The sequence below is a fragment of the Achroia grisella genome, unplaced genomic scaffold, assembly GCF_030625045.1.
Source record: "Achroia grisella isolate CSIRO2021 unplaced genomic scaffold, CSIRO_AGI_Agris_v1 utg642, whole genome shotgun sequence".
NCBI classification, from domain to species: domain Eukaryota; kingdom Metazoa; phylum Arthropoda; class Insecta; order Lepidoptera; family Pyralidae; genus Achroia; species Achroia grisella.
Window position 1 is genome coordinate 4,494,445 of NW_026712979.1, and position 20,065 is coordinate 4,514,509.

Sequence of the window (20,065 nt, forward strand, 5' to 3'; positions counted from 1 at the left end):
AAGAGTTAACCTAATCCTAAACTTGTGAGATGACAGTACTTAAGAGAGTACTGAATTCAGGTACATGTTGAAAACATTGACCTAATGTCAGACATAGGCGTACATCAGTTAAATCGATTAATCTACTATATAGTTTATAGTTTATAAAAACGATCAGTCACAATACAAATCAAGCAATTTTGAGCATAATTTATTTTATTGCATTCGTGGATTATACACGTACCTTTTCCATTATCTGTAATAAGAATTTATACAAATTGTGATTTTTAAACTCATGTATACTTTATTTTCTGCAGTGCGAATAAGCACATAATATCACAGTATGGCTATAAACATTTCTTTAATACGAAATAAATATACTAATTCTGAAACTAAAATTTTACTACTAGTACGATATAGTACCTCTAGAGTACTATCACTGGATTTCTACCTTTTATACCCCTTGTGTTACAGCCCATATAATATATTTTAAAGGTTTATCGTTCTTATATATTTTCTCTTTAGAAAACATATAAAACCTTTAAATTTGCATTGATCAATATAACGGTGCTATTTTTGTTCCTAAATAAAAATTCATAGACGAACAGAATAGGTCTTCGTAGACTTTGCAGGTGGTTTCGATCTTGGTAACAGAAATGCTAGCAGTCCACACACTGAAACAATTAAAGATGGTAAATATTAATTAACAATGTAACGTAGAACGAGAACGCAGAATCAGCGTAATGATCAACCTCATCAAAGCACGACTAAAAACGAATATCCTTTGTTGATGTTGATCATTTTGGGATCAAATGTTTAGTGGTCAAAAACCGTTTCATGTCTTTCAAATGAAATCAGTTTGGGATACCTCGGTTAGAAGGGTTTTACTTTTAATTTTTCTATACCTGGTTAATAGTGTAATTGTTGTTCTTACATATGAGTAATCCACCAAACGTGTAGAATGTCGCTTCACAAGCCGCGTTAATCATAAGACCCGCGACGTTTGTTCCAATCACTGATCCGGTTCGTCCAATCATCATTGTTAGACTGACTGCCATTCCTCTGTAATATAGATAATGAGTTTCATTTCCAAGATTTCCAAGGTCAGATTCTAATAATAATAAAAGAATCCCTTGTCAAGAACCCTTATGAAATATAGGAAGAACTATTTTTTTTTTAAGACATCAGGAAAAATTCCCTCCTCACAGCAGTACGGGTATTAGCTAATGGAGAAGATGCCTGGGCAAGAGGCTGACCCCTATGCACCAATCCTGCTATAGGAGCGTGCAGAAGTCACTCAGAATTCAACAGCTACAGTAATACTGTCCTGTCACTGCAATATGTAACTTTTCGAATCATAATATAGCTTAAGGAGCAAGCTGCTTGGCGATAGAATTACACATAGATTAGGGGTTTTTGGATAAATTACACAGACAACTTCTAAGATTCCTTTGGTGATTGTTATTGATACATTTCTATTTTTATATTCATACATAGTACTGTTATATAACGTTTTAGTGGTATTAAAACTTTTAAACATAAGAAAGAACTTACCTTAAATGAGTAGGGAATATTTGTACCGAAAAAGCATTAACGGGTCCTACACCGAGCCCAGTCAAAGTCAGCGATGATAAAAGGCCGGCGAATACAAACTGCTGGGTGACGTGGTTTACCAGTATACAGAATGTCCCAATGGTGAAGTATACCGCTATCAGTAGTAATTTCTTTCCTATTAATTTAACTAGGAGACTAATAACCACTGCTATCAAAGCGCAACTTGTACTCGATATTGAGTTTATTATAAACGTTATTGTTTCAATTGTGTCGTCGCAGTAAGCTTCATCGACATCCTGTATGATATAAAAAAAAATAAGGTATGTACTATATTCTTAACACAAAAAAATATTGGAAGACAATACAAGTTTAAATAATAGAATTTGGAGAATTTTTTTATGTAACGAATGATAAAGAAACTGTGCTGAAGAGTCCACTTGGTGAATGTAAGCCGTCGCTTTCATATATACATGAACAACAGATATCTTGATACATCTTGCCCCAATTTACTACATTTTAGCGGTTAGGTAATTGGTACGTTTGTGCGTCCGTGTATTTTAACTATGTGTGACAACTATACATTTAATAGTTGAACTTACTTTATCAACACCTTGAGAGATAATATTACATGCGGTCATCTCATTTCCACCGCTCCCGCTGAAGACACGGTTCAATACATCTGGCACCCACATGTATAGACCGTTTAGACTGAAATATACGTTTCATCTTAATATAATAAATCAGGGACAACAACGCGTTTAAATATATATTTATTCTTTTTTTTGTCAAACTATTCTAATACTGGTGGCCTGAGGGTTAGTGCAGAAGACACTTCAACCCGCAGATGGACTTACGGAGCTATTGAAGGCTGACTACTACCGGACGGCTACGACTTCAGCCTCGAAAATTTTTCACTTCACTTTTTATTCAAAATATAAAGGATATTTTGAGGCTATGCCCAAATCTATATCATGGCCGCAATTATACTAATTTACATAGGCTAATGCTTCGCTTTAGTTTTGTTAGAATAATTTTACACATTCGATATGTACGTCGTTCTATATACGTTGGAACATTCGGAAAAACGAATTATTCCTCATCTCGGTGAACTTATTTTTATTTTTCATTAATGCAGAGTTAATTAGATGTTTCTTAATTCGATTGAATTATTTTTCTGTAGTAGTACCTACCTACTAAATGTTTTGAAAATAGTATTTTATTTTATAATGTGTCTAGGATGTTTTTCTTCCAATACGTTACGGTTACTTACGATGCAAATAATCCGAAGAGCAGAAATCCATTAAGCGCTAACCATTTGTAGTATGGCGGTTTCAGTAAAGGCAATGTTTGCACTTTGAGTGATTTCATAAAACTGATGTCTTCATGTTGTTTTTCGGTGGGCATTTTTAGTCTTTTTATCTGAAAACAACAAAAAATATGTATAAGTTTATTTCCTGTGGTATTTATTCATGTCCATGGATTAGCTATTCCTAATTTTTATCATATAGGTACCTACTATAGTTATGTGTATTTTTGTAAAAGAAAACGTTAACTCGCACAAGTGTTTTACTAGGAATAATCACAGTAATACCAATATCTATTATAAGACGACACTAAATTCCTCGTTAGTGAGAAAACGCGTTGAATTCTGTGATAATGTGGCAGTAATTTTGTGAGAGTTTAATTAAAGTTACACTTTGTTATGGAATAAAAATTAAAACTATTAATGCCTGTTTCGTTCAAACGTTTTCGTATAGAACTACAAAAGATACATACTTACTGGAAACGCATCAGGCGATTTTCCTTTGTTTCCCGCGTACATCATTTGCAACACTTTCAAGGCCTCGTCGTGTTTTCCTTGAGCCACCAGATACTTAGGACTCTCAGGCCCGAAACTCAATAAGAAAGTGCATAAAAAGAAAAAACACGCGTAAACTATGCACAATAGTCTCCAAGAACGAAATTCGTACGCTCCAAAGTCCACTCTGAAATCAAGAGGCAGGATACCCCAAGCTAAAACTGAAAGTGAAATTCATGCATATAAATATATTAATTGTCAACTCGACTAAGATTCATGGATTAGAAATATATTCGGATGTGACGTCTACCAAATAAATTTTATCACATATTAAGTAGATTCCGACTGCATACAGTCTGACAATGAAAGAGTCTATAGGTGATTTTTTTAAAATCGGCCTTGATTTATATTTAGTACCTACATACATCATAAATTTAATTAAATACTTTTTTTCCTTTTTATAATGTTAGTAGACAGTACAATTTCAGCAAGATAGACAGTAATTTGGAAAATTCTTGGACCATTTCAATAGTATTAAGTAGGTATATAAGATTAACATTAAGCTGTTCCGTTTAAAATTATCACTTCTCTCCGTAATAAAAAACAACTCGAATAATTATGTTATTTAAGCAAATGTTTTTTTTTATACTTATAGATGATAAAGAATTCACTTACGTGGTACAAAACCGGATCCCATAATCTGTAATGCATTTGTAACAGACAGCGTGATATCTCTGTATTTTAGCGGCAATATTTCACCGATGTAGGAGTAAGGGACTGCCGCTGGACACGCTAAGCTAACAAATAACAAAATGAATATATTATGCAATAAATATTTTATTTCTATGTAAAACATAAAATGGAGAAATTTCAAAAATATCTTTATTTATTAACGGAGCCAGAACTCAAGGTAGCTCAAAGAAGTATAGTATATACTTCTTTGAGCTACCTTGAGTTTATTCACCGGTTGTATAATTAATTTCTTAATGAAATTAGTGAGTCAATTAAATTAACGGTAGACCGTAGTACAGCTATGTGTTACTTGACTGCATGTTTCGATATCATGTAATTTTTGGTATAATGTATCGATCTGAAGAACGTATATACGTTCTTCAGATCGATACATTATACCAAAAATAAGTCGGCCGGTCGGAAGTGGTAACGCATTCACGATTAGATATGCACATTTTCGGGAAATTATAAGGAATAATTTGTTAATTACAAAAAACTTGACATTCATAAGCGGCTAAAATGTCCTTTATGAATAAATTATTTTTTACTTTGTATTTGAATTTCATCTCTATGGATAATATTTATTTTTAATAGGCGACGTTACCCATTCTGTCCGATGATCGCCAGATATCGCCACTTCTAAGAAAGTGGTAAATTATGGACATTTTGCTTGCTTGCTTGCTTTTCAGGGTGGAGCATGTTATTTTTTCAGGAAAATGACATATCTATTTAGTAAACAATCTTGATACTCGTATATTTTTTGTTTATCAAAATAACAGTGTATAAAATTAATAAACCGAAAATAACATGTTTGTGATATTAATCTATTATTACTATATTACCTATTATTATTTTACTGCTTATTAAATTTTTTGATAATAAGAATTACCTACCTACCTAGATCGTTTGTTGAATTCGCTTCCTATAAAAACAGTTGTGTGACTATACCTAGGTATGAATTCAAAGATATTCCTCTTACCAAAGCGCACTGAGAGCTTTACATATAGTAAAACTGATAATTTCAGGCATAAACGCTGATAGAACACTGAAACTGCCGACTCCCAAAGAACTGTAAATTATCATTTTTTTTCGGCCTCGCGTGTCAACCAGGTAGCCCCACGGAAATGAAGCTATAACAACGCCTGTAAATAAAAACAGATTTTTTTTTTAAATATAGATTTCTAAGATGCAATTTGGGCTCCCACCCTTTAAACATTAAACTATGTAAAAAGCAATAAAAAATCTAACAAAATCTCGTACATTAGCTCAATTCTGCACTCAAACTCGTACATCAAAATATTTTAATCGATTATCGTAACTAATTACTTTTATTATCGTAAATAATCTTGAACAAACTTGTTGTGACTTTGCTATGTAAAATTTGTGGACTAAATAACTAGTGAGGACCGTAGACACCTACACTGGTAGTATTTTATAACAATGTAGGTACCTACTATGTATTTTCTATTGCGATTTATTATTATTTCGTGAACTTCGTGACCCAGTGGTAACTATCTCAAGTTGTGGTCAGGTCGCCGCCGTCTACATTTACAATATCTCTTGATATCCAATGAGAAATTAAACACAACAAAAAAAAAAAAAAAATATATTAAAAAAAAACTATCCCTTCTGTGGTAACAGTCTTAAAGGTATATTATTCAGTATTTACAAGAATAAGGTCAAATTAGTTCGATCCAGATAGATACATTTTATCAGAGAAGACCTCAAAGTTTAAAGGGGAGAAATATATTTTATTATTAGAAATTGTTTTATTATTAATGTAAGTACAATGTTCCATAAATTATATTCACCGATATATATTGAATATAAACCCAAACGTTCTTTAATAGGGTTTGGCACGGAATTGCGTTAACTCTTTAACGTTACATATTGATTATTCAGTACCTACGTCATTATCATTGTCATGTCCTCTCGGTAGAACATTCACGATACTTCGAAGAATATCAATTGTATTTGCAAATAGGTCAAACACAATTGATACTAAGTAAACCATTTACTCTGCGTGTCTCTATAAACCCTGGACGAAGCAATAAAGATCTCTGTTGACGTAACTGTATTAATTATGATGGACTCAAACGCCTTCAATAGGTAATATAGTACTTATCTATAATTATATTTCAGATCAACATTCATAAAATTCTAATCGAACTCCGTAGTAAGTTCGTCCAATTTTTCGATTATCTGTGTCACTACTACGTGTTCTATGAGTAAATGTAGATTATAATAAAAGTAATATATAAGCACAAATAAGATAATATGCTATAATATATTATATTGTCTCCCTAATTGCTTTCTAAAAAATATTTTATTATGAGTGATCCAACTGAAAATTAGCGTTGGAAACTGTTTCCACAATGATGCTGAGTTGTGGTCCACATTGTGTCTGTTTGTTAATGTGTGTTTAACAACAAGTTTGATGTTGGTATTTTTATGTCATTATTGTTGTGCCAAGACTATAGACAAGAGTCAATAAAACTATATTCTATTCGCGCTAGCGGCTTTACTAGCTATGTATGTTGAAGCGGTTTTAATGATAAAATATGTGAGTAAGTATTTCTGATGACTAAATTGTTATGCTTTCATATAAAGTGAAATTACAGGATGTGGAAGTATAACAACTTAGTCCTCATGAATACCAACCAATGCGTGGGACATTTAATCTTGTTCATGTATGTAGGTGTTTATCACTTTCCATAAGGTACCCGTCTACTTGTTTACCATTTCAGTTACCTAAATAAAATAATAATAGTAGGTATATAAAGATTTTCTCAATGAAGCATATAAATAATAAATAAATAACTCTAGACAATTAAGTAAGTAGAGCTTGTGTTAAGACAACATAGAAAACAACCAGACCCGTACCATTTGTATTCATGAGTATGTTACTTATGAATACAAATATTTGGACCGCGCTAGGAATCGGAACCCGCAACCATCGTAAGTAAAGCGGTTTGCTAAACTGCTAGAACACTGAGTCCGTCATATATATAACATATATACCATATACATATTATGTAACTTTAGTCATGGTGTGTGTGGCGAAAATTTGTTGTTACCATTATGAAAGTTGTAAACTACAGTTAATCAAATTTAATTTCTCTTACCTAGATATGGGATTGATGAGATTATTCCTCTCTGAGAATCTGACATATCTAAATCACATTTGGCAGCTGGCAGCAGGTAGGCGTAACCATTCGGTTCCACGATGGCGGAGATTAAAAATAGTGCCAGTATTAAACAGTATCTTAAGTTGTACCAACCAAAACCTGAAAGTAACATGAAATGATAATTTTATGTTTTGTTATCTATACTAATACTAATATTATAAAGCTAAAGAGTTTGTTTGAATGGTCTAATCTCAGGAGCTACTGGCTCGAATTGAAAAATTATTTTTGTGTTGGAGTCCACTTGTCGAGGAAGGCTTTGAGCAAGATAGCATTACGCTACGACCAATAGGAGCGGAGCTGCAATGAATAATATTGCAAAAGATGGGAAAGTGAAACGCAGACGAAGTTGCGCAGGTCATTAGTAGAAAATAATCATAATTGATACACTGACTTTTTAAATACCAGAACAATCCATACAGAGCAATCTAGCCCCAAACTAAGCAGATTTTGAACTATGGGTACTTAATCATTTATACGCACAAAAATATTAAATAGGTACTTTTTTTCTAAATACACACATAATGTATATGAAAATACGTAGACAATATTTAATCATACTCATAAATATAAATGTTTGTGCATGTAAGAATTAAAAACGGAAGTAAGCTAATATCTATTATACTGAAACATTTACTTTGATTCTATTTATAAAGAGATTCTAAAAAGGCAGAATAAAATATAAAGAAAATTAATTAAAACTCCAGTAATCTCTCATTTAAAATATATAGAAATTGTAAGTTGAGGAAAACGAATTTTAATTCACTGTAGGTACTTTAATTGCTCTCTGGGCCTCGAATATTTTTAGGGTTCCTCAATAAAAATTATCTTTAAAAAATTTTTAAACCTATTTTGTCAAATGTTTTAAGATTGCTCAGTTATAATTAATTATTTTTACTTAAGTTTACTTAAGTCACGTAGTTCATTTTGATTGATAAGATAATTGATATGTATTACGCGAATGTTATAAAGATTACTATAAAATTTATTACATTAGTCAATATAATGTATCAGTGTATCGATTTTATCTGACTTAGTAATGTATGGTACATTCTAAGTCTTCTTAAATTATTAATTATATAATTTAAACTTTTAATTATTTAATATATCTAATTGATGATTATATTTTTCACAAGTAATTGAATAATTAATAAAATATACATACATGATGTCGTTTATTCTTATAAATATATATAAGCATTGTGGGTTTCTTAAATGAATGCCGTTAATATTAATTCATTTTAAGTTAAATAGACTAAGAGATGCGTATGATAACGTGGTATGTGTATGATAGTCTCATAACCCCTAAGATAACGGCATCACACAGCTAACCGCGTTAAACGAGTAGGAACTGATTTAAGTTAGGAGTTCTTATTGTACCTACAGTACCTATATAATATTATTTGTAATAAGAACTTAGTAAGTTTGCGTTAAATATTTTTATAAATGATAAATGTTTTTTTTAATATGCGTAGTATTCCATAGCATAATAAACGTGTAATAAAAGATAAAGTGAGTGTATAAATGTGAGATTAAATGATGACGAAACCATACGCCGGTAATGTGTGAGATCTATATAATCACATAGGTACTATTATTTTTATATATGATAAGGAAATAACCTACCACTGTATTAGACGCAATGAGACGACATTGCGCCAATTGGTAATATTCATTGGCGGTTTTGGTAGTCTAGCGATTTACCACATAGCTTTACTTCCGATGGTTGCGGGTTCGATTCCTTGCACGGTACAAATGTTTATATTACATATGTATTTACAAAAAAATCTATGTATTTATATCAGTTGTCTAAAACCCATAACACAAGCTCTGCTTAGCTTGGGACTACATAGCGCTATGTGAATTGTCCTGAGCTATATTGTAATTACCCAGGTAGGTTTTGTATAAAATAGTCTGCGTGCATATATCTGTCTCGCCAATTTGAATCGCTAAGCAACTTGCTTCGCAGGATGCATATCGGTATATAAGGCAGTGAAATTAGAGGATACTGAGACATGATATCATTGTCCTCCGGAAAGGTAAAGCATGAGAGTATCGCAGAAGTCATATGATAACCTCACGTCCATGGTGCTACTCTTATATAGGTACCTATAGGCAACGGTTACCACTTGCCATCAGGTAGGATTACAATCAATTAGTTAAAGAAAAATGCTAATGTACGCCATCGACCCAAAGGGAATATAGGAAAATTTATAGAAAATAAGGAAAAATAAGGAGAACATTTTTTTTCATAGCGAATTCATAGGTTGAACAATAATGTTGCTGGATTATATTGGTGCAAATCTACGAATTTAGCTACTATGCGTATGAATATAATACTGTATATATTATATTCATTAGACGATTATGGAAAAAAGTATCTGTAAACTTTGAAAGCAAATCGCGAGAATTTATGAAAAATATGGCGACAGACTCTACCATGTTTTGTTGCTTAGTAGTTACTCTCCTATACGTTCCTGGTTAATGGAAAGATTCATAAAAAATATGCCAAAGTGCCTATTACGTTAATTATCTGTCGCCATATATTCATTAGTAGTCTACATTGCCACTTCTTCTGGGCAAACACGATATCAATGTCATGAACAGATAAAGTGAAATTTATGATCAACTACCAGTTTCCCAGGTCTTTATTCGCGCGGAACTGCGGATTTTTTCTTAATTTATTGTTTCTACTTATTTAATTTGATACTCTATCTATCAGTTAATTCGATCATAGGTAATGGAATAAACATAATATCTCAGCTTATGATATAGGTAGCTACCTATATTTCTTAAACTTTTGAGATTTTGTTTACTTAAATTAAACAAGCACACAGCCCATCATATGATAAACTTCAACCATAGCCTATGGATGCCTGAAAAACCAGGTGTCACGGTCACATTGTCGACTCTTAAGAATGCTTAATATAGCCTATTTAAAAATAATCGATATTACCCTTTTAATTTTACTTAGTAGATAGCTTATGTAGAATATTTATTTTCACTAGAGGCTTCACGCTCATCTCTATATCATGTCTACATATAATGTACATTTGAAGACATGTAAATATAATGAAAACGTTTTAAGAGTAATTTGAAAGAACTAATATCTATAGTTTTAATTGTAAATAGTTAACAAAATCTGCAAATTTTGATGTAAACTCACTTTTATATTAAAAATTTAAAAGTGAATTTACATACATGAAAATGTTTCTTAATTTTAGCAGGTATCTAATAATATTGTTAGGTTTTTCAAAGTTCAATCATGTACTTACCAACAACTGACAGTGCTTGATCCAAATCAACTGAATATTCACTATTAACGTCCACTTTTTGAGATATTGTATTAACTTTTTCCATTTTAAATAATAATATAATATAATTAAATTGATCACTGTAGAAAAATATGTATATATAGCGCACTATAGTTTATCACTTATCAAGTAGGAATAACGGTTTAATTAACGCAAATTGCTTTGTAAATGGTGTTTTATATCTTCAGCAATTTATTATCAACTCGTGTAAAAAACACGACCGATTTATTCGAGTGATACAGTTTGAAAGCACAATAATTACAAGAACCTCTTGTACAAGACGATATAGTCACTACACTGTGGTCGTCTACCTCGATTAGAGTTTGTTGTCGTATGTGATATACTCGTACATCTTGTGGCGTTCTCTTCGTTTTGTCATGATCTCCGTTTCAATCAATTCAATTTAGTATATTATAGTAGACTGTAGAGTGTATAAAAGATTATTTGACTTGCATATTTTTATTCCCTTTAAAAGTATGTTCTGCTGGCAACCGTATACCACAAATTCCTTTAATATTTTTGTATAATTTTAAATGTATATTTTTATATCCACTTTTACATATCATGTTTTGATGATCATGTGATATATATACTAAAACGACGTATTTCCATTAATTTTGGAGCTACTCAGTTCATCGATTCGTTACAAGTAGTTGTTATAATTTTCATACACCACCATATCTCTTGTAACATCCACATCGTTTATTGTTAATTAATTTTATTGCTTTACTTCCTTTTATTGTTAAATTATCTTTTATCCAGAATTGTTGTCTTGCTAACTCATCAATTTTTTCTTTTAAATCTTTAATTACATTTTGCAGCGGAACTAATTGTAAATCATATATTAATGACAGAGTTTCCTGCAGTGATTCGATGTCTGCAATTTAAAAATATTTAATACTTCAGTAACTCAAAACAAAATAGCGGTTAATTATTACTCTCTACAAAAAGAATATGGCATTATTATTTATAATAACAACATTTGTTAATCATTTATTAATGAGTAAGTAAAACAGTTGTTAACAGCATTGAATAGATAAATACTTAATATAAGTGGACCAATATTATGAAGAAAAAAATGTTTTTTTGTAATAAATACACCTAACTACTTTTAAATAATTTATAGGTATATTTTAGTTTTATTAAAAAAATATATTAGAATTAGAGAATCCTGCAATAATTGCACTGCGCAAAGACAGGAGCAAATTATTACTTATGAATATGGTGAATCCCTAGGCTGATAGTACAATTTTAATATATTGTCTATAACCAATTTCTACAATAACAATACATAGGTAGTTACTATGCACCTAGGTATTTATAATATTATACTAACTAATATAAACTACAGAGTAGTAATTTAATTGTATTCTTTTAAATAAATGTTTATTTGTCTATATTGTATTTACGATTAAAAGAGTGGTAGGTAAAATTATTTTATAATTTTATTCAAAGATAAAAAAGGAAATATCTGCATTGACTTTAGCACTGACCTCTTCATTAAGACATTGACTTATGGTACTGTTATCAAATAGTATACCTTATTGTGTTTAGAGTTTTTATTTGATTATATATAATATGATTGTTAATAAGTAATAACCCCATTGCTGGCACTGTTGACTTCCATGTGGTTTCCCCTGGAAACCATTGTGATAAATTCCTGGTGAATTTACCATGATAGGCTAACTGACCTAACTAACTTAATGATAATTTATTATTCCTCAGTAGTACCGCGCCAACGTAAACCATTAGCGAAGGCTGGCCATTCCATTTTATCATCCGTAAAAAAAAATAAAAGAATGTAAGCTATTTGAATCTTGACAAAATTAGTACCTATAAATAGGACATCAATAGAATGATTGGATTCGAAATTGGGAAAGATATCGCATAAAAATTATTTTATAATAGTTTGTATTATTGACAACCGTCTACAAAAATTGTACTGAATATAAAATAATCATCAGTATAAAACATCAAAATCCGATCAGTAGTTCGCAAAAACTATTGAACGGATTTTGACGAAACTTTACAGTAATATAGCTTAGTTTAAAATAAATTGAAAAAGCTTTTATATTCTGCTTTTACTTTTACAACTGTTATCAGCTGTAACTATTATTTAATAAATAAATACGAAATAATATTAAAGTGTGACTGAGTGAGACTAGGGACTGGAACCAGGCATGAGGCTTATATTTTAGTAGATCAGTAGGTGCTTACCCTTTGTTAGGTGTATTTGTACATGATAATCTAATTCAGTTTTCGATAAAAATAACGATTGTGGTGTTAACTATTTAGTTATCTATGTAACACTGACTAGATTATAAAATATAGATATATTAATAATTTGTATCTGATCCGATTAATGTCCTTATTATCCGTCTTTAAAATCCTAAGCATCATTGTAACTTACCCTCATTTAATTTCATTGATAACACATCCTGTGCTCTTTCTGTATGGGTAGACTCATTTCTTTGCGCTGTACCGGGGCCAAAGGTACTAGTTTTTAACCGTATGGAGATATAGTATTTGGAGTCTATTGGAATTTTTATTTCATTCCCATTAGATTTCATTCCACATTTTATTAATGTGATATTATCTTCTGGTCTTTTCCCATTTAATCTAGATTCATCCAAAGATATTAGTATTCTTTCCCTGTTTTTACTTTCATATAATTGGAAAGCAAAATTAACATGAATTTCGGAAGACTTCTTTAGCATCTGACTTTTTTGAGGTGATATTGGCAAAGATGCATTAACAGAACTTTCGAATTTAGTGCCATTTTTGTTAAAAGCTGCTTCTTTCTTGTATTTACTTTTGTCTAATTCTGTAAAGCCGTTGATTAATGAGGTGGCTGTTGTCTGAAAATGATTGGCATTTTCTTGTTTAACATCAGAATAATTTAATGTATCATCCTTTTCTACTTGTTTTGGTAATTCGGGCTGTGAGCCATATTTATTAACAGCATTACTATTTTTATTGGAAACTTTTATATAATTTTCATATTTTTTGTTCATGCTGAAATCATTCTTATGGATATGATCTGTAGGAATTGATGGAAAATTATATTCTGTATTGCTGATATCGAAATTATCATGTATTATATTTCTAAATATTTCATTAATGTTATGATGAGTTATTCTAATGCTGTTATTTTTAGACACATTATTAATTTTTGTCTTGGATTGAATATCTATTTCACATAATTGTTTAACATTTGCAGCTTTGGTGTCAATATCGTCAAAATTTGACGTCGATGACGATTGTGATAATTTAATATGTTGTTCTACGATCTTACTCTTCTCAGCTTCACTATTTATGTATAGAGTGTTTTGTAAATGGTCTTCATGGAAAGGAACTGACTTTACACTAGAAAAAGATTTTTTTAACGTAGTACTAGAAATTAATTCAAAGTTATTTAAATCTGAAGTATTTACGTTAACTGTATCATTAATATTCTGAGTCGCACCATTTATAACTGTGTTTTGTTGTACTAATGAATTTGAATCTTTTAAATGTATTTTGTCATTCATTACTTTGTCATCTCTATTATTTTTTGGACTTATTTCTTGAATTGTATCTGTTGTGTTTTCTAACATGTTTTTAAAATATTTAATATTTATTTCATATTGATCGGTCGTTGGTGCTTGATCTTGATTAGATAAAATTTTTTGTATATTTATAATTGAATTTCGTGGCTTTATATAAATTTCATTGAACTTTCCTTCGAAAGAATGTTTTAAATGTTTTCTGTCATTCGTTAATTCATTCTTATTACTTTTTTTTATTTCTGTAGTTATATCTGGTGACTTCTCAAACATGATTTTCTCATCTTTATCATTTCCTTGGGATTTGTAATTATTTTGCACAGGATTAGTAACATTTGATGGAATTATTTGACTATATTCTATAATATTCAGTTGATCTGTATAGATTTCGTTTAATTGTGATTCTTTGGAAGGTTTTATGTCATTTGTTAACTCATTGTTATAATTACTTTGACTTATTTCTACACTTGCGCCTGGTGACTTTTCAAACATGTTTTTCTCCTTTTTATTACATTCTTGGGATTTGTAACTATCTTGTACATTAAGTAATTTTGTTTGGCTTTCTATAATTATGTTACGAGGTGCTCTATAAATTTCTTCTAAATTTATATTTTCTAAAAAATTTGCGTTACTTATTCTCTCTTTTTTATTATTGCTTGTATCTGATGATTTCTTTTCAATCATGTTTTCTACCTCTTTAATGTTTAATTGAGATATGTAATTACCTTTTAATTGACTAATAAGTTTAGGTGACATTATTTGATTATCTACTATTATAGTCTGTTGATCGATAAAAATTTCTTTTAGTTTTGAATCGTCAGAATGTTTCTGGTTGTTTGTGAATTCGTCATTTTTATTTGTACTTTGAATTCGGTTTTGATCTTTAGATGTGTCTGGTGAGATTTCAAACATGGTATCTATTTCTTTATTATCTACTTGATATATGTCATTATCTCGATCTGCAAGGTTTTGTAAAATTACTTCACCCTCCACAATTACATTATTATGTTCTTCCATGTAAATTTCTTTTAGTTTCGAATCTTTGAAATGGTTTTTGTCATTAGTTAACTCTTCATTTTTCTTATTACCTTGAATTAGTTCTTTACACGTGTCTGGTGACTTTTCTAAGATGTTTTTAACTTCTTCATTATTTAATTGAAATGTATATTTTTCTTGTACTTGATTTATAACATAGGGAGAAATTACTTGACTGTCTATAATAGTACTTTGTTGTTCTCTATAAATTTCTTTTAATTTTATATCTTTTAAATATTTTTTGTTATTCTTTAAGTCGTTGTTTTTATTATTACTTTGAATTATTTCTTTACATATATGTACTGACATTTCAGACATGTGAACGACATCTTCTTTATTTATTTGTACTTGATTTATAAGATTAGGTAACTGGTTTATGTCTTTGATTGCGTCTGCTATTTTTTCTTGTATTTCTTTATTATTTTTTTGAGTATGCATTTGGTTTGTAATGTTAGACACAATCAACTGAGTATCTGATTTTGTAATATAAGATTTTTTATCAATTATAGTAATTGTGTTGGATTTAATGTTTTCGGATAATGCCAATGATTCATTATATGTATTTGTAATAGTTTCAACAACAGTATTTTTATACATATCATCTTTTTTTCTTTGGTCGACAACACATAAATTGATTTCATTGGCTATACCTGTTTGCATAGTGTCATTATAGATTTCTAGAGGTTTGACGAAATTTGTGGAGTTTTGACAGAGCTCTGTTTGTATTTTAACATTAGAGACTATTGTTTCACTAAGCCGCTTATTGGAAAGGTTTGTAATGGAAGCGTCATTATTGATTTCGTTATTTTTTGTTCTTATTGGTGGAATGAAATAAGTCTCAGTAAATTCATTGTAAGATTTTCTTGATATATTTCCACAAGGTTTATTTCTTTCATTAAGATATTTTTCGTTTATATTTTCACTGGAGAACACAGTAGGTGGGTAAGTTATAATAGAATCTGAATACTTTGAATCTATTGAATTTTTCATAAATTGTGCTTGATATAAGCTTAAAATACTCAAGACACTAGTTTTATTCCCAACAGTATCTGATAGTTTGTTAATACAAATATCATTTTGACGGACATTTTCTTCCTTAGTTCTATTTATAATAGATTTTTTTTTATCATTTGGTTTAGTTTGGTTAATTTTAAGTTCATTACATTCCTTCGAACTAGAAAATAATCGTTTGTTTTTGGGTCCATATGAATATTTATCTTCACCAAATGGTGGGTCTAAGCATCCTCCTTAAAACATAACAAAATAAAAATATTATTTTATTTCAAAGAATAGTAATAGTATTGTCATGATAAAAATTTTAAAAATACGTACCGCCCTTACATTTTCCAAAGTAGTTACGCTGACCTTTCTTGCTAAACCGTGTCGGATTAGTATTGTTATTTTCTTCTATATTCCGTTTTCCTATGTTAGTGCTTTGTTTTATTACATTATCCGATCTACTTATATTATTAGTATCGTTTGACGATTTAGCAGTATGAGTAGATTTTTTTATGTATGGATAGTCATCCTGATCATATTCAGTACTGAAGCATCCGCCTAAAAGATAAAAATAACTAATTCTTATTAGTTACAAAAGTAAAAATAATCTTTTGCAATGATTGACATACCAAAGAACTGATGACGATTTTTTTTCTTTACTTTTCTTGTATATTTCTGTTCTATATCAGCTTCCACAAGCATATCAAATGACATTACAGTTCGATCACTACTGATTAGACGAATTCTTTTTGGAACAACTCCGGGCTGATTGAATTTAGGCACAGACAGTATACCTTCTTGTATTGCACTCTTGTTTTTCTTTCGTACTTTAATTTTAATATCAAGAGGAGTGACCCATGATGTAGTACTTATACATTCCAATACATTATTTTGCGGCGTTGCTTCTACTTTAAATACAAGGTTCTGAACAATACTTTGAACTACAGAGCTGCTGTCCATGTCTCTAAAATATTTAATAAAAATATTATATTGCGTAAAGTCTGATTTGGTTATATATTAAAATAGTAATTGTCTATAAAAAATACAAATCTTCACAATAAAATCAGAATTATTTTTCTATACCTACTAAATTATGCGATAATTACTATAAAATAAATTAATACACTCACACATTATAATAAAATTCTTTAAACATGTTAAAATATAGTGAACATTCATCACAGTACTCAAACTAATTCATTACTTTTTGTTATAACCAAAATTGGCGGCTTATAAAGGATAAACAGGTTTGATAGGAAATATGGAGGTATATTATAGGTAATATAGTAGTTGTCACTATTTCATAATCTTATTCCGTTTCTCTCACCAAGCACATCAAGCAGTTGTAAGTTTTTATTTCAAATTTTCCTTCTCTTACATAGATGTTGTCTATTGTTCTTGTTTGATCAGTTAATATAAGTCTATGAGAGTGAAAAGGAGTGGTGACGTAATGTATACATACTTATTCTATCCCTATATCAACAAATCTTACAGATTATATGTGTATTTGAAGCACAATGTAGAAGTATTTAGAAAAGCAAAATGTCATGAAGACTAACAAACAAGAAATAGCCTAGAATTCATATTTAGAACTGAAGTAATTTAGACTGATTTCGTAATTAAGGTGAAATTTACTTATGTGACTATTACATAGGTATAACAAAAGTAAATGATATTATAGTAGTCTTTTCTATCCTTTTTTGTCTGTGTAACTTTTAGAGTGACTAAATGGTCACATCAGATTATCAGTTAATTAAACATAGAATCTTCAGTCTTCATCTTCATAATTTGTTTCATAAAAATCTACATCATTGGTGACGAAATTAATAGCTGACAAATACGTTAATCAGCACATTTTATACAGATTGTGAATTTAATCATTAAAGATATTGTGAATCTAATATAAATAACGCCTATTATAAATCTTAAAGAATATCTTACTTTTTTAAATCGAACGTAAACGGCAAGATGGTAAATGATATCGAGCACAATACAACTACATAGGCCGAGGTTTAAACTATAATCTTCACTATATCTGATCCAGAGATCCAGAGCAGTATAAGAAAGTATGGCAGGATTGTATTAGTAAACTTAGAAAATTAAAATAGACATACGAAGTTTATTGTTTTATTAAAAAATAGATAAATAAAAATGACTGCACATAAATATTTTTATTCGTCAAAAACGATCGAATAAACTACCCGATTAGATCTTACTTTTTTTTCTGTTGATATTTTTTTGGGTACTTGGATGCTAAAAGTCGATAACGTATTGTAAAACAATGGATACGTTTTCTTTCTCTCTCTCGAAGTAATGCCTAATGATTTACATTTCTTTATCATATCATTAAGCACTATTTTCAGGGGCAGAATTTCATGTTCCAGTATTTGCATATAATTGGCAATTTGAACTTCAGGTGAAATTCTTTTATATTCACTGTGGAGTAACTTATATACATGTATATTACTATTGACTTTAAAGAAATTCGAATATTTGTTCCATTTATTGAGTATATTTCCAATGCTTTCCGAAGAAGCTACATATTTTAATGATTCTTTTACAGGTAATACAATATAATTTGAAGTTTTACTTCTGATAGTACTTTCATTTTTTGTATCGATAGAGCAGATAGGGCTGAAACTAAGTTTACACATGAATTCTTTATTTCCATTACTTCCTTCTGGTGGTATGTATTCCACAATATGTGAACAAAGGTTTGTATTGATTCTCTTATTATGTAATAGATGACTTATGTCTGTGTTAGTAATTCTGTCAGTTAAACCAATAGCACTACAATTAAAATCATAACAAATGTGGGAAGCTTGCGAGCTTTCATCTTTTAATTCTAAAACAAAAAATAAATAAAATATAACTGATCATGATAACATTAAAAAGAACCCAATGCGGCAGTTATTAAACAATTCTATTCACCTTGTATTTTATTCTTCTTTTCAGATATTTTGTATCCACTTTCAATATGTTTTATTGAATTCCTCTCTAATACTTCTATATCATTTTTTAATAGTGCGGGTTGTCCCACCTTTAGTGGATTCTTTAAGTGAATATATTTATTTGCAACAATTTTATCGCATTTCTTTAAACTTGTTGATATTTTGTTTAAGATGTAGTTATCGCTTATAATTCTAGTAACATCTCCAGATCCCAGTTCATCCACATTAGTCAGGGATGACGGTAGTAACAAATCGACACAGGAGTAATATATTCGTTGCAAATCATTTACTTTATCTATTTTGATTTGTTTATTTTTTAATATTACCTTATAAGTCATTGGTATTGTATATTCAATTGTACCATCACCAGACTTCCACTGTAATTTATCTAAGTTTTGTAAATAAGATATTTCTGGTACGATTTCTAAACAGCATTTGGAGTTACTATTTTTACTTATGTTCTTTATAAGTGGCGTAAAACGTATACGGATACAAGCAGTTTCCATTATACGTATAAATTTTAATAATAATAAAAAATATATAATTCAATTAATCTGAAAAAAAAATTGCTAAACATTTACACTCAGCCTCTAATCTTACAGTGTTACAGGAGGACTATTGAGAGTCTTACATTTTGAGCCAATTAGCCAAATAATTGAGCCGTAGAGAACCTATGTTTAATTTATGGACTGCAGAAAACAATAGAGTGAGAGATTGTTAGTACGAGATGAGTCCAGCTTACTAGTAATCCCATCGTATTTACAGAGATGTCTTCATTCTACATCATTGGGTGAAGATATAGAAACTCTTGCTTATGATTTTATAAAAATACGAACCTTGCTATTGATAAAGATGACGAACATGTGAGTATTACGGTGTACGTATAATTTAGATCAATCAACACATTTTGGATATTAAAGAAACCCTAAAATTTTGTACCAAGAGTCGCCATTCCGGTTGCTTTGACGTAAAA

At 29.9% G+C, this 20,065-nt stretch overlaps 2 protein-coding genes across 2 annotated transcripts; both read right to left on the bottom strand.

Moving 5' to 3' along the window:
- Positions 1–167: 167 nt before the first annotated feature.
- On the bottom strand, positions 168–11,106 carry LOC131849429 (synaptic vesicle glycoprotein 2B-like). Its single transcript, XM_059199506.1, has 10 exons — positions 10,524–11,106; positions 7,189–7,350; positions 5,043–5,205; positions 4,007–4,128; positions 3,314–3,552; positions 2,804–2,952; positions 2,133–2,241; positions 1,534–1,829; positions 914–1,041; positions 168–653 (listed from the first exon to the last, which is right to left on the bottom strand). The coding sequence occupies exons 1-10, from the start codon at positions 10,606–10,608 to the stop codon at positions 574–576; spliced, it is 1,533 nt and encodes a 510-aa protein (XP_059055489.1). The 5' UTR covers positions 10,609–11,106; the 3' UTR covers positions 168–573.
- Positions 11,107–12,089: 983 nt separating this feature from the next.
- On the bottom strand, positions 12,090–20,065 carry LOC131849540 (protein PF3D7_1417600-like). The gene is made up of 5 exons (XM_059199626.1): positions 19,929–20,065; positions 16,771–17,105; positions 16,475–16,699; positions 12,973–16,389; positions 12,090–12,199 (listed from the first exon to the last, which is right to left on the bottom strand). Exons 2-5 carry the CDS (start codon positions 17,099–17,101, stop codon positions 12,090–12,092), a joined length of 4,083 nt encoding a protein of 1,360 aa, XP_059055609.1. The 5' UTR covers positions 17,102–17,105; positions 19,929–20,065.

Bases quoted from the DNA above. Each gene is read 5' to 3' on its own strand.
- LOC131849429 (XM_059199506.1), bottom strand. From the start codon at position 10,608: ATGGAAAAAGTTAATACAATATCTCAAAAAGTGGACGTTAATAGTGAA. The intron at 7,351-10,523 runs GTAAGTACATGA...TGTTACTTTCAG, and splicing joins TCAAGCACTGTCAGTTGTTG to GTTTTGGTTGGTACAACTTA. The intron at 2,953-3,313 runs GTAAGTATGTAT...TGTTGTTTTCAG, and splicing joins AATCGCCTGATGCGTTTCCA to ATAAAAAGACTAAAAATGCC.
- LOC131849540 (XM_059199626.1), bottom strand. From the start codon at position 17,101: ATGGACAGCAGCTCTGTAGTTCAAAGTATTGTTCAGAACCTTGTATTT. The intron at 16,390-16,474 runs GTACGTATTTTT...TTATGTTTTAAG, and splicing joins CTTTGGAAAATGTAAGGGCG to GAGGATGCTTAGACCCACCA. The intron at 12,200-12,972 runs GTAAGTTACAAT...AATGGTTTCCAG, and splicing joins ATCAATGAAATTAAATGAGG to GGGAAACCACATGGAAGTCA.